At 33.5% G+C, this 15,434-nt stretch overlaps 2 protein-coding genes across 2 annotated transcripts in view; both read left to right on the plus strand.

The window, feature by feature from the left end:
• Positions 1-377: 377 nt before the first annotated feature.
• On the plus strand, positions 378-11,493 carry LOC110035522 (bifunctional purine biosynthesis protein PurH; the record flags this gene model as incomplete). Its single annotated transcript, XM_020739758.1, is given in 8 exon segments — positions 378-480; positions 604-737; positions 1,061-1,238; positions 1,315-1,469; positions 2,647-2,856; positions 3,366-3,713; positions 4,691-4,817; positions 11,104-11,493. Coding segments are annotated over 8 exon segments (1,407 nt in total), but the record flags the coding sequence as incomplete, so codon positions are not given.
• A 1,019-nt stretch (positions 11,494-12,512) lies between these two features.
• The window catches only part of LOC110035515 (thioredoxin O2, mitochondrial-like), a 49,308-nt gene continuing 46,386 nt past the window's right edge, over positions 12,513-15,434 (plus strand). Inside the window, exons 1-3 of the mRNA XM_020739743.1 lie at positions 12,513-12,711; positions 12,800-12,865; positions 12,960-13,010. Coding sequence (XP_020595402.1) covers positions 12,513-12,711; positions 12,800-12,865; positions 12,960-13,010 — 316 coding nt within the window. The remainder of the gene's footprint in view (positions 12,712-12,799; positions 12,866-12,959; positions 13,011-15,434) is intronic.

The raw sequence follows: 15,434 nt of genomic DNA on the forward strand, positions 1-15,434 counted from the left end.
CTGAGATTAAGGTCTTGTTTGGGACGGTTTTAATTTTTTTGTAATGGTGATTGTAAAGTTGTGATGGGGAAAGTAACTTATTAGAAAACTATGATGTGAATTATAAATATTTATTTTTTTCCTAAAATTCATAAAACAGCTTTCTTGCAACTGCCACATTTTACAGATCTTATTGCAAAGCACATCATCTCACTACAAAATGTTAATAAAACAACTAGAAAGCAATTATCCAAGTAGAATCGTGATAATGTTCTGAAACATAAAGCAGGCATAGAGCTATTTTAAATAGACTCTTGGTGGTAGGATGTCGAGAATCTTACGATGTTTTGGATTTACTCTTTATAAATATTTTTTGGTAAAAATTTTGGTTTATGCAGCTTGACGGTAGAGTAAAGACTTTACATCCAAACATACATGGTGGCATTCTTGCTAGACGGAACATTGTTCACCACATGGATGCTTTAAGTGAGCATGGAATTGGTGAGTTTCTACCCCAAATTTGATTGTGATTGATGTGGCGGCAAATGCGTATAGTGTACGAAACATGTACTCATGCGTCCTATCTCACTTTTGTTTATTTACATGTTAACTATTTTGGTCTAGGGACATTTGATATTGTGGTTGTGAACCTGTATCCCTTTTATTCGAAAGTCACGTCAGCAAGTGGAGTAAAATTTGAGGATGGCATTGAGAATATTGACATTGGTGGCCCAACATTGATTCGCGCTGCTGCCAAGGTCATTATGCTGGATCGAATACATATATGCCACCATTTGATTTTTTGTCATTTACATACCTACCACCTAATTCCTACTTATTTACATATCTAATACCTAAACTTTGTTTGTCATATTTTGAGCATGTAAATCTTTCATATCACATAAAAAATACAGTTATTTTAACTTGTAAAAGGTCAAATACACTTTTTCATGCATAAGTGTCATATATTAGAAATTGAAGTTTAGGTGCTAGATATGTAATTAAATAGGAATTGAGTGGAATGTATTTAAATCTTCCTTAATTTTTATAGCTGTTTCATTGAATTTAGTTTTTTGAACAGAATCACGTGGATGTTTTGGTTGTCGTAGACCCTGAAGACTATCCTTCCCTTCTCAAATTTCTGCAAGGAAAAGAAGATAATCAGCAATTTCGCAGGCAACTTGCCTGGAAAGCTTTTCAACATGTTGCTTCCTATGATTCAGCAGTTTCAGAATGGCTGTGGAAGCAATCTCCACAAGGTATCATATGGAATAAATGTTTTTTGAACATAATACATATTTCTGCAAAATATCATTTTTATTTTTTCTTGTTAAGGCAAGTTTCCTCCCAGCCTTACAGTGCCACTTACGATGAAGTGCGCTCTTCGGTATGGGGAAAATCCTCATCAAAAGGCAGCATTTTACGACGATAAGAGTCTCTCTCTGGTGAATTTTGGAGGCATTGGAACTGCTATCCAACATCATGGAAAGGTGCAACATGTTTAAAAAGTTTTTCGGGACATATTTTAGCTGCTTATTTGTTGATTTTCTGATGACTTTGCTTGCACGTTACAAAATTTGATAAGAGTCTTTGTATTCATTTGTGGAAGATTGTTATTCAAGAAAGTATAGTGTGAAAGGAGTATTAGAGGCAGCGATTGTGAAGAAAGTAGTTGGGGTTCATGGTGGTGAGATTGTGTAGGGAGGTCATGGTATGAATTTGATTAGGCTGGTTGTGTTGGAAAGGTGATGTGGCTGCTTACAAATGGATAAGTCAAGTTCACAATGATTTAAGTTATTGTTTTAAGATGGCAAAAATAAAAAACAAAAAGTTCCTCGAATCATTGCGAAGGGCTCATTTTAGTTTTAGAGTATATAAAAAGTGTCAATTTAATCCTCAGATAATTTTAATATGGGCTGAAACAATCCCCATGAAGGGCTATTTTAGCCCCAATTTCATTAGTCCAGGGACTATTTTGACGCTGTTGTAGACTCTGATACTAAAATGGCATCATGTAAACAATCACGAGACTATTTTTGCGCTTTACTCGATAGCAAAGGTATCCAGATAGTTTCTGAAGGGATTTTTTTCCTCATCATTTAGAAATGTGTACAATCAAAGGGACTGAAATGTCAGTTTATTGATGATGAATGAATTATAAAACTGGTCTCTGATGACAAGGGATCATATTTTTGAGCCAAGTAGCATAATAGGAGCTATAAGACCAAAATACAAAATGTATTAAATATTGATTTGGATATAGTAAACTTGATTTGTGGAATTCACCAGAAAAATACAAGGTTCGAGAAAGATGGGTTCCGTGGTTTAGAATAGCTGTAACTTCGTTATAAATTCCTTAAAAGTTTGGATTGAACATCTTTATATTTTAAATTATCTATAATCTGTTATTCTTAAATATTTATCGCCAAAATTCTAAGTGTAGATTCATTAAATTGTTTCTTCAATTACTTTTTAGTAAATATGGTTAATATAGTAGAAGATTTACATGCATACCACTCAATTCTTTTGTATTTGCTTATCTAATACAACACATATGCTACCTTACTTATACATGAAAAGATGTATTTCACTTTCTAAAAGTCAAAATAGTTGTATTTTTTTTATGTTAGATGAAGGATTTAATTTTATAAATATACTTTGAAACAGGAAATGTCTTACAATAATTACTTAGATGCGGACGCTGCTTGGAACTGTGTCTCAGAGTTTGAAAAGCCTACATGTGTGATTGTAAAGCATACAAATCCATGCGGGGTAGCATCAAGAGAAGACATCCTTGAAGCTTATAGATTGGCTGTGAAAGCAGATCCTGTTAGTGCATTTGGTGGAATTGTTGCCTTCAACACAATTTTAGATGAGGTATTTAATGTTTTTGAGACACTACATCATCATCATTATAGCTTTATCTCAACTATTTAGAATCGGTTTTATGACTTCTCATTTTACATTCGTTAGTGTTGATTGTTGCAATAGGGTTTAGATTTTTTCTACGCAATTCGTTTTGATATATGCTGTTTTCATTTAGCTTCTTTCTAATCTCTCTGCCCTTTCTACTATTCTACGTAGATGTCCAAACCACATGAATTTATTTTTCATATCTTATCTTCAATAGATACTGCTCCCACATCTCTTTTGTATGATCATTTTTCAATCTATTATTCTTTATTCTAGAACACATTCATCTAAGCTATAACTATCTTACCTTAACTCAAGAAGTTGAAGGTTGATGTTAGTTTCATTACAAATTATAAATTTTTTATCTAGATTGATCATCATCAACATCATTGAAATTTCATAATTGTGTGTAGATGAGGCTTTTTGAACCTTTTAATTTTTGTATGTCTAATTGTAGTTTTTTGCATTATTAGGATCTTGCGAAAGAAATCCGAGAGTTTAGAAGCCCAAACGATGGCGAAACAAGAATGTTTTATGAGATAATAATTGCACCAAACTATACAGAAAAGGGCCTTGAGATCTTATGCGGTAAGTCAAAGAATTTGAGGATACTTGAGGCGAAAAGGACTCAAAAGGGAATGCTCTCGCTCAGACAAGTTAGTGGGGGGTGGTTAGCTCAAGATTCTGATGATTTGATCCCACGAGAAACTGAATTTAAGGTTATGTCGGATAGGGTCCCCCAGGCAAATGAGTTGTCAGATGCGCAATTTGCGTGGCTCTGTGTAAAGCATGTGAAGAGCAATGCAATTGTCATTGCTAAGGTTACCTCTTCTCACCACTTGTTTGGCCATTTATCAATATTTACTATTTTCATTCACTTATTTAAAAAATAAATAACTTAAAAATATAGAACTATAATTTAAAACTATTCTTAATGACCTGATAGAACATATCTTACATGCAACTATTGATTCAAGAACAAAGGCTTGTTTGGGATCAATTTTATTTTTTAGTTTTGTTATTAATCTTTTTTATCTTTTTTTTATTTTTTAAAACATATTTGTAGTATATTTTTTTACTTGTTTTATTTATTTATTTTTTGTTTGGGATGAATTTTATTTTTTAGTTTTATTTTTAATCTTTTTTTTATTTTTTATTTTTTAAAACATGTCTGTAGTATGCTTTTTTACTTGTTTTATTTATTTTTTTTTCTAAACACAAATTAACATGCTTTTGAAAACACTTAAAATAACTTTTAAGTGTTTTGTGTGTTTTTAGAAATGATAATATCTTACTTATACATACCGAACATGTTTTATTTTAAATTAAAACATAAACAAAATAAAATAAAATTTAAAAGTAGAAAATAAAAGACATAATGACGCCAAATGACTCCTAAGTTAACATATCTTCCACAAGTAATTAAGAGGCTGCTTGGGATTACTTTTGTATTTTTGCATTTTTATTTTTTATCTTTTATTTTATTTTATTTTTATTTTGATTGATTTAAAATATGTCTGGTTGTTATAATAATTTTAAAGATGTTTTTAGGTTTTTTTTAAAACAAAGTTGATTTGTTTTTTTTTAAATGCTAATCAAACATGTTTCAAAACAAAAGGAAAAAATAAAAACAAAAATAGAAAACAGAAATGATGCTAAAAGAGCCTTAAAAAGATGAATAAACCTGAAACCATTGCACATGAACTCAAGAAAATAGTGACTTGGGACTTTTTTTTTCTATTATATTTGCAAAAAATGAATCACCAACGTAGTACTCGAAATCTATTTCTTTCTGCAGAATAACTGCATGTTGGGAATGGGGAGTGGTCAGCCAAACAGGTTAGAGAGCTTAAGAATCGCTTTCTCGAAAGCAGGAGAAGAGGCAAAGGGAGCTGCTTTGGCTAGCGATGCATTCTTTCCCTTCGGTAAGTAAACCATGATATTATTATTGTTCTCATTTTTTTTTTTTGGAAATTTGAGCGAATTTAATTGCATACTCATGCAAAACGCATTACCAGGCTAAGTTGGCTTGCATCGGGATACTATTTTGATAAAAAATGTTTTCTTCACTTTCATCGTTGTAACAAATGATAAATATCAAATTGTTATTTTGTGCAAATCACTGCATGGTTTTTTTTTTCATTTTATTTTTTTTCTATTTCATTTATTGTCAGGGTGAACAAATCTTGTTTCAAATATATAGATTGATGTTTTCGTGTGCGATTAGCTAGTCCTTCACTAATAACTTCTCATATGATGCTGCATCTATGAAGAATAGAAATAAAGCATATTCGTCTCATGGCTCTTAAATTAATCTCTAGGCATAAAACTAGTGCAGAGCAACAGACTTTTCATCATCGTTATCCGGCTCTTTTACGATCTTATCATGAGTAGTTATTATGTATAGTTTTTGGTCGCGGATTTGATGTAGTTGATTGGTACTTATACAAGTTTTGTTCTCTAACATTTATATGGTCTGTGCTTAACGCTGTCCTCCACCGCTCGTCTGCTTGTATGACTCGTTTGATGGTGATGAGATAAAACGAGTTCGCCTTAGCCTTCTCATTCCTCCGTTCCCCTCCAGATTTTCACCACTCTTTTTTTATTACCTGCTTCACTCTGTAAAAGAGAGGCATAAGAAATTTGAAGAATCGCAGAAGGAACAGTAACAAAGTGGAAGAAGAAGCGAAAGAGGAAGAAATAATATCTGATCTTATTCCCACAATGGAACAGTGAAGTCACTCTGTATATAGGTACAAACTCAAAGGAAAGGTTTAAAACTATTAAATGCAACGATATGAGTTAATAAAAGGCATGGACCCCATCAGGTGATATACTTTTTTGTCTTCCTTTACATGCTCCCTCGAATTAACAATATCTGTAGCTGATGTTGTTAGTTTGTGTTGCAACTTTTGAAACTGAGTAGGAAGAGCCTTGGTGAAGTATCTGTAGTTTATGTCTCAAAAGTGAGATATTGTAGATTAATTTCATTGGACTTGATGTAATATTTGATGAAATGATAGTCTATTTCAATATGTTTGGTTCTTGTTTGAAAGACAGGATTATAAGCAATGCCCATGACTGACATGTTGTCACAGTAGAGTGTTATGGGGTTAGTACTTGGAATATGAAAATCTTGGAGAAGATGTCACAACCAAATGATTTCGGTGGCAGTAGAGAATATAGCTCTATACTCGGCTTCAGTTGAAGATTTTTCCACGATTGTTTTTCACATTCAAGGAGTGTAAATTAGGTTCAATAAATGTGCAATGCCCTGTGATTGATTTTCTGTCATTCACATCACTTGCCCAATTTGCATCTACATACATGTGAAGAACTAGAGAACCAGCTTTGAATGGAATGCCTAGATCCAACATCCCTTGGAGATAGCGTAGGAGACGTTTGAGAGCTTGGTAATGATTCTAAAGTGGTTTATGTAAATGCTAAGAGAGAGAGTTGGGTGCAACATAATGTCTGGTCGAGTTAATGTAAGATTGGTGAGACCTGACTAGATGATTGAATCGAGAAGGATTGAGATAAAGCTCTCCATTTCTTCGATCGAGAAATTGTGGTTGAAATTTGACAAGGTGTGGTAAAGGTGTGATTCCATTGTCTAGGTGACTGCTTGAGACCATAGATAGACTTTTGTAAAAGACAAACATAGGAAGGATGTCTGAGATCTTTGTAACCCGATGGTTGATGCATATAAATCATTTCATGAAGTTGACGTGAAGAAAGGTACTCGATACATCCATCTGATAGATTTTCCACTTATAATGAAGAGTGAGAATGAGAAGTAATCTTATTGTTGAAATTTTTGCTACTGGACTGAATTTGACCATATAATTGACTCCATATTCTTGTTGATAACCCGAAGCTACTAAGCTTTATACCGTGCCATTGAACCGTCCGAATTTCATTTGCTTTTTGTAAGTCCATTTGTTGCCAAGTATGGGTTGATCGACGGGAGCGGGAATAAGCTTCCAAGTGTTTTATTTTTACGGAGTAAAGTTCCTCTTCCATTGCTTTCTGCCAGTGATCATATTGAGCAGCTTGTTTGTAGGTTGTTGTTTCACATTGGGATAATTGAACATGCTCCGAATCAAGAATTTTCTTTTTGGTTAAAGCTCCTGTTTGGGATTTCATGACCATAGGATGTTTCGGCGGTTGTTGAGAAGGTGGTGGTAAAGGTATGGAGAGGTTTTATGTGGAGGAGGTGTTAGTTACCGTTGGTTCAGCATGCTCTATTTCTGGATCGGTTGGAAATGGGTACTTTGCTCCTTGTGATAATTCTGGAAGGGTTGTTGGTATTGGATTAGTGGAGGGGCTGGGTTGAACACTTGGGGTATAGGAGGTTTGTAGAGTAGATGCGGGTAGGAGAGTAAGTGGGGAGGGAATGATGGTGTTTTGGGTTATTGGTTCGGGCCGTTTAAGTTGTTTGTTAGGATAAATAGTTTCAACATGACGAGAGATGATCATCTTATCTGTGGTTGGATCAAAACATTTGTACCCTTTAAATAGCCCAAAAATACACAACCTATAGAGTGTTGTTGAAGTTTATTTTGGCAAATTGACGGTAACCAGGGAAAACATTGATTTCCATATGTTTTAAGATGACTGTAATCCGTTGTAGAGCCACGAAGAAGCTGTGAAGAAGCTGATATGTTGACTTGTTAGCTGTCACTTTGGACGGTAACCGATTGATCTAGTTGTAGTGAGGACCATCTCAAGCCAAAGAGAAGGGGATACATTGGAATCAAACATAAGTGCTCTTGTAGTTTCTAGTATGTGACAATTTTTCCTTTATGCAATTCCGTTTTGTTGGGCGTATAGGGACAACTAGTTTGCTGGATAATTCCATAAATAATAAGTAAAGTATTGAATTGTTGGCTAGTGTATTCCCCACCATTATTAGTCCATAGTACTTTTATTCTATGATTAAACTGAAGTTCTACTTCTTGTTTGAATTTAATAAAGTGATGAATAACTTCAGATTTACTTGTCATAGGATAGAGCCACGTATATGTGGTAAAGTCATCAACAAATAACACATAATAGCTGTAGCCTTGATTAGACACATTTGAGGAGGGACCCCAAACATCTGTATGTATTAAAACTAATGGATTACATTGAGTACTTGTAGAATTTTTGAAAAAAATACAATGACATTTTGTTTTAGTACAAGAAGTGCAAAAAGAAAAATTATTAGGAATATGTAAATGTGTTAGTTGCTTGGCAATGAGTTGTATGGTTTGGAGATTAGCATGTCCGAGACGCCTATGCCTTGATCTGAATTAATGATAACGGAAGCAAGAGATTGGGTATTGGTGGAAGCACGATACAATCCATTACTGCACGGACCCTGAAGAAGAACTTGTTGAATAGTTCGATCTTTCATTTGATATCCAGCAGCATAAAAAATAATCATGCAGTTTTTATCTTGAGCTAACTGAGATATGAATATCAGATGGTGAGAAATTAGCTTGTGATTGGGAGTATGAAATAATTTAGAGAGAATTAGCTTATGATTGGGAGTAGGTAGAATGCCACTTCTAGAGTGCTGTATAGGAACAAATTTGGGAGTATGAAATAGTTTAGAGAGACTTAGCTTATGATTGGGAGTAGGTAGAATGCCACTTTAGAGTGTTGTATAGGAACAACATTGCCATTACCCACGATCACACTTTGATTACCTTTCATTACCTTGATATGTTTCAGGAAGATGCAATTGGCTGTAGTGAGCTGTCACATGAGAAGTTGCTCATGTATCCATTTACTAGTCTGATTTAACTAAAGGATTGGAGGAAGTACCATAAGCCGAATGTGAAGTAGTGGCAGCCGAAACATTGGAGTTCTTAGGTTGATAATTCTCATTGAGTCGGTGCCAACAATTAGGAGCTACATGACTTGGTTTATTGCATATTTGACAAAGAACTGATCCAGAAGATTTGGTTTAAGAGGATTTTAAGTAGGTGGAGGATTTTAAGTTCTTTTCGATGAGTAATTGCGAGAACCGCCCTTGCGTTTATAAAATTTTCCCTTTCCTTTGTGGCAGTATAAGGCTATTTGAGAATCTGGTTCAATATTTTTCAGCTTTGAATTCAGAGGAAAGATTGTTTTCTTCACTGATTAATAGAGCATATTTGTTCTCAAGACTTATGGGAGCAGGTTGGGTTCTTATAGTTGTTTTAAATGTTTGATAGGAAGGAGGTAAACCTTTCAGAACATACAGGATAATATCTTCAGGATCCTCTTTCGAACCGACAGCCAATATATTGTCAATCATCAATTTAATTTGCATCAAATATTGTGTCATTGTAAGATTGCGCATCGACATATTGTGTAATTTATATTTTAACTGTATGACCCGATAGCGATTGAAAGATTGCAACTGTTTCTCCAACACAGTCCAAATTTCATGATAGCTATCCAGATTCAAGACATAGGGCAAGATAGATGCCGATATTGTGGAATATAAAGCAACTGCTATTTTCTGATCAATCAACATCCACGTAGTATAAGTAGGATTCACTGATAAAGTACCTGATTTGGCGACGATGACAAGGTTGGGAGAGGGTAAAGATCCATCAAGAAATCTCAAGAACTCATTTGCTTTAGTAATCTTGATCATTTGGGATCTTGGCAGTTGATAATTATCCGCATATAGGGCTGTCATAACCATTGTTTTCAGGTTGGTCCTCATAAATTTCAGGGACAAAGGAATAGAGATTTCGGAGATTTTGAGAGTGGCTAACCCTTCTTGAATCTGTGAGCTACTTGAGTCGTCCATGGCTGCGAGCTACTCGAGTCATCTGTGGGAAATATTTTGTCTATTTTAAAAAAGACAAAGGACTAAATGGTCATTTTTATAAACTCTGGGACTAAAACGACCAATTTCAAAGTTGAGCGGCTTTGATCATGTTAATTTCCATGACACTTTTTTTGTTTGTTTGCCGTTTAGATTATTTTTAGAACTCACCATTGGATCTCGTCCATTATTTTAAATTTGGGAAATTTACATACACACCACACAATCCTTATCTATCTACATATTAATACTTTGATGAGATAAACTCATGTATGGAAAGGTGTATTTGACTTTTAAAATGTAGTGATGATGATATTGCGCCACATGCCATTCTTATTTTCAAATCTTGCTACATTTCCACAACATTCATCATATTTCTCATCCAACAATTCTTTTGTGGAAATATAGCATAAATTACATAGTTCATACTAACATCTATTATCATGTTTCCTAACAAATTAAATACATAAAATGTTATCAAATGTTCATAAAAGAAATTGGGATTTCAACGAGGGTGATTATGTTTTTGTGCACATTAGGTTCGGTTCGAATGCATATATACTCACATTGCCTCTAAAAATTACCATTTGCTTTGCTCCAACATTAAAAACTCATAAAAAGTTAAATCATATATGCTTAAAAAATTCTTAGAAAATTTTTTAAAATCTCACATTTTCTCGTAATAATCTCACTATTAATTTTACAAATGGTTGTAGCCATCCAAAACCAAATCTTCGGACGAGGAGCAAAGCCCTTAACTTCCCTTTGGTTTGCATTACTCTTTTTTCTAAGTGCCACTTTACATTCATCCAACCATGGCTTATTGATATAATTTTTTTAAGAAGATTTGCATAAAAACCACTCGATTCTTATGCATTCACATATCTAACACTTCCAACTTCAATTTTTACACACACACCACCTCACTTATCCCAAGTTAAAAGGGGCAAATACATACACCTGAAACATTGCTATTTACAAATATACCGCCCTCTTTCATCTATTTTTCCATGTTCTCACTCAAATATCAAAATTCATTCTCAATGATTTCATTGTGGCACATGTAAATATGTCATTTCTATAGTTCAAAAATATCACCTGGGCACTAAATTTTATAAATAGCAATGCTTTGGTTGATATGCATGTAATTAGGGTTTAGGGTTTAAATGGTGGCATGTTTTATGTGGCATGAACAATCAGGGTGATATAAAAATAAAAAAAGTAAAGTTTAAGCATTAGATATGCAAATATATAGGAATTGAGTGGCATGCATGTAATTGTCTCTTTTCTTCTTACTTGCACAAAGAAAACTTCAATATATCCATAAAACATCCATTTTTGGTATAAAAATCATATTTTTTCACATAAATTCTTCAGAACTTATGTAATTATAATCTGAACAGCATGGAATGATGCGGTGGAAGAGGCTTGCCGGAATGGCGTTGAGGTTATTGCAGAACCTGGAGGAAGTATTAGAGATGGAGATGCTGTAGATTGCTGCAATAAATATGGAGTCTCTCTGCTCTTCACCAATGTAAGACATTTCAGGCATTGAAATTGGAGTCTGGACTGGAAGCTGCTTCTAGTTTTTGAAAGAGAGTTCTCTGCTAAATAATGGCTTTATTTCTAATTTAAAGTTTGCATTTTGATGATGTTGAGATGCTTACTATTGCGGCTTTAATTTTAAATTTATATCTTTGTTGCTCATTTAATCACTTTTTTGTGTTATGTTTGTGTTATGGATGAATGTTATATTTTCATTTTGAAAACGGGAGAGAAGCTGAAATTATTTATTTACCACCTAATTCATGTTTATTTACAAATCTAACACGTTTATTTATTTATTTATATTCAAAATTTTTGTATCACATAAAAGTATGACTATTTTAACTTTTTAAATTGTAAATTAGAGAAGGTTTGGAGATCTGAGGGCCTTTAAAGTTTTGCCAGATGGCTGAAGTAGATGATCGCCATCACCGACGTTGTCAACTCCTTGATCATTATTCTTTGATCTTTTGTCATCTGATATCTATTATCTGATCATCATCTTCCGAGTGTCGTTGCTTGCTCGACGACTATACTTGATTATTATAACATGATCATTATATCACAATCATTATCGCTTAATTGTAATTTTTTTATCATCGTCATCAAATCATGGTTGGCTGATCACCATTATTAAAAAGACTAATTAATGGCTCACAACTTTGTAATGTTGTCTTCTTCAATTATTAAAAGTAGCTTATTTTTTTCTTGTCTCATTTACATTGTAAATTATTTTGATTAAGTAAAAATATGTGATTTTTTTTTCATTATGGTTTCATGCAAAAAAAAAAATTAATGTCTCTTGTATTATTTTTATTTATGTATTCATTTATGGGTTCTTTTTGCAATGAATTCGCATATAAACTCTATTTTCAGTCATGAAATTTTTAGCATATAATAGCTTGTAAAAGAACAACAAAATATTAAAAAAAAGAAAAGAAGAATAAAATTACACTAACAAAATATGACATTAATCTAAAAAAAATAAAATGACATAAATGTTGCTAAAAAATACTTATAATTAGCGTTTTTATCTGTGATATAGTGATTATGATGCAGTTTTTTATCATAAAGTTTCATATTTAAATTATACATACTGTTATTTGGGCTTCATATTTCTCGAGAAGAAAAAAAGAGTTACCAGTGCACCCAAACATCATTTAAGATGTTATTAAAAATAATTATTTCATAATAAAAAATAAAATTTAAAGAAATTATGATGGGCAGTATAATTTTTTCGAAGAATTTTAAAAAATAAATTTCTTAGATGCGGCGGGATCTTTTTCTGCGCCTACGCTCTCTTGCAGCTCTCCACTCCAAAACCCTTACCTGCTCCCCAAACCCTTCCTCTCTCCACCAGCTTCATCGATCCTTGCAGCATGAAATCCGTCCTCACTCTTCGGTTTCCCTCCGTTTTATAAACCCTTTTCCTCTACTCTCCCGCGCAATCTCCTCCACTTCTTCAAGTAATCTCTCTTTCTGCCTCCCACCACTTTTTGCAGAAGAACTTCACGATGTTTAAATTCTGAGAGAATTTGTAATGAATGGTTGCAGGTCCTGCTAACATTGTTCATATTGGATCTGAGGAAGGTTTTAATGCGGCGCTTAAGAAGGCTCAGGGTTAGTCTTTTTGTGAAGATTTTGAATTAGGTTGTTATTTGTAAACTTGGGTTGATGGGTATATGCTTAATTTGTTTTTGTTTTGGTGTTGCAGATGAGAAATTGCCGTCGATTTTCTACTTCACGGCCGCCTGGTGTGGACCGTGTAAGCTTTTGGAATTTTACTTGTGTCGAGTGATATTTCTGTGATAGCTTTTGGAATTTTATTGTCTCTGATGGAAAGGTTGCGGAATGTTAGGAGATTTTTTTTTTCTTAATTAGAACAAAATAGTGTGGTGCACAACTTTCAAAAGAAATTTTTGGAATTTAATGATGAATTTTATCTCTTTTTATTGGATATCTGATCTGTAGTTTACCTGTTCGATTACTTGTATGAGTATCGATGTGATGTGAGGTGATCTACTAACTTTTGTTGTCATTTACCATGTGCCAGTTTTGATAGAACCTCATAACCCCTCTCTGTTTTTGGTCTTTTTTTTTTGGCTTTCATGATTCTTTGCGTTATAAGTGTTTGATAACATCTCATGTATGAAAAATCTAGAAGATTGTAGATAAATCTGCAAGAATTGTGTGAAGTTTGTGGCGCTTATTCAAAAATCTCAATTTGGCTTATAGCATATCGTTGCCCCAACCAATAAATTAGAAATAGCTTAGATTTTGGTTGATTTTCTTATAAGGGTCTGTTTGGTAGCGGGTTTAAGTAGGATTTACCGCAAAATCTTCCCAACTGCAACTAATGCTCTGAAAAATCATGCAGCTTCTTAAATCCCTTGCTCACTCCATTTTGCCGCAAATCAAGGATTTACTAAATCCCTAGTTCAGCTGGTATAACTGATTTTGGCGAGCTCTACAGATATTTTTCCCTCGTCTTGCCGTGATGTGTGCTGCTGCCATATTTCTACAGGGAACAGTTCGAGATGTCTCCACACATAGCCAAGCTTATTCCTCCCCGCCCTCTTCTAATCCTTCCCTCCAGTACCTTTTGATGTATTTCTTATTTTAGTAGAATGAAAAAGCGATTGCAAATCTCTTTTTTATTTCTTCAAAATATTTGTTGCTATTCCTTGGCTTTTTGCAGTCTTGCTGCTCGGTGGTGTTCATTGCCAGGTCTGTCATTTTATAAAGAAACAGTTGCTATTTTTTTTTTCAGAATTGAAATTATGAGCTCAAGTATTGAACTATCCGTTTCTATTCAATATATTAGTTGAAATAGGTGATTCACACTATTATCTTAAATTGTTTACTTCGCTCTTTGTTGTTCTATATGAAGTACAATTGATGGTGTTCTAAATGCAATTTAATTGTCGTAATTAGAAATTAGAAAAATAAAAACACTATTAATGATACACATTAGTAATATGAATAAAATTTATTTTTTTAAAATAATATTATTTTTATGTAAATTGAATTAATAAAAATAATTATTTTGTTTGCTCAGTAAATTATTAATCAATGCTTAATTCAATTTTATCTTATACTAACGAATGAATAGTATTAATTAATGACTAATTAGTTTAGTACAAATCTAATTAAAAGTTTGTTACCTTGGAATTTTAATAATCAATGATTACCATAATTGGAAATAATACAAAACTTAAATCAGCCATAAAATTTGTGTCATCAATAATTAATGCTAAAATCATATCTTCACTAATCAATTTAAAGTTTAATAAGTTGCCGAACAATTCACTAAGATTTAATTTGATTCAAGTTCTATATTTTAAACAATATTTAGGATTTAAATGGCTCAATATTTGTAAATTTGGATTTATAGGATTCAGGAAATCCCACTTGAGTTAAAGCCCACTCGAAGCTAAACAATCCTCAACTTTTTTTTTTCTTTACAGGCAAGCTGTAGGTGTCTAGTAAAATAATTTTTTCTCTCAACTTCAAGCTACCATTGATGTAATTTTTTTCTGGTTTAATTTTTGTTTCTCTTAATTTACGCACTTTATTGGAACCTCTCTAGGATTTGATCAAGAAAATAAACTGTTCATCTCTAATGTGTGTAATGGAAGCTTGGTCTGGTTGATGGGATCAATAGGAGCAACCAGACACTCTAAAGTGATTATTTATTTTAATAGGTTCCTTTGGATCCTTTTTAATCACAATCTGTGTATTTGATTATTTGAGGATCTTGCTGCTGTTCTTTGTATTTATTAGTATTCAATATCAGTCAAACTTAGGGGTTTAAATGAGCCGAGCAATGTTGCAAGCCAGCTTGAGCTCGGCTCATTAGCGAGCTCACAAGTCGAGCATATCGAGCCATGAGCTTGAGCTTGAGCTAAAACTTGAACTCATTTATTAAACAAGCTCGAGCTCATCCGGGCTCGGTTTGTTGGCTTGTGAGCTGGCTCGATAAACCTACCCTAGTCATTTCGACACATTTTTCGGTGAGCTGCTACTATATCTTCCTCCTCCTCTGGTGAGCTCACGTAAAATTTGAATTTTTAATTTGAGCTTGCGAGCCGGCTGCTACCACTACGAGTTGAGCTCAAGCTCGCCATTCGAGCTCAACTCTAGCTTACAACTTGGCAGACGAGCCGAGCTTGATAAGGGCATGGCTCCA

This window comes from Phalaenopsis equestris, unplaced genomic scaffold (genome assembly GCF_001263595.1).
Source record: "Phalaenopsis equestris unplaced genomic scaffold, ASM126359v1 Scaffold198002, whole genome shotgun sequence".
In the NCBI taxonomy this organism is placed as follows: domain Eukaryota; kingdom Viridiplantae; phylum Streptophyta; class Magnoliopsida; order Asparagales; family Orchidaceae; genus Phalaenopsis; species Phalaenopsis equestris.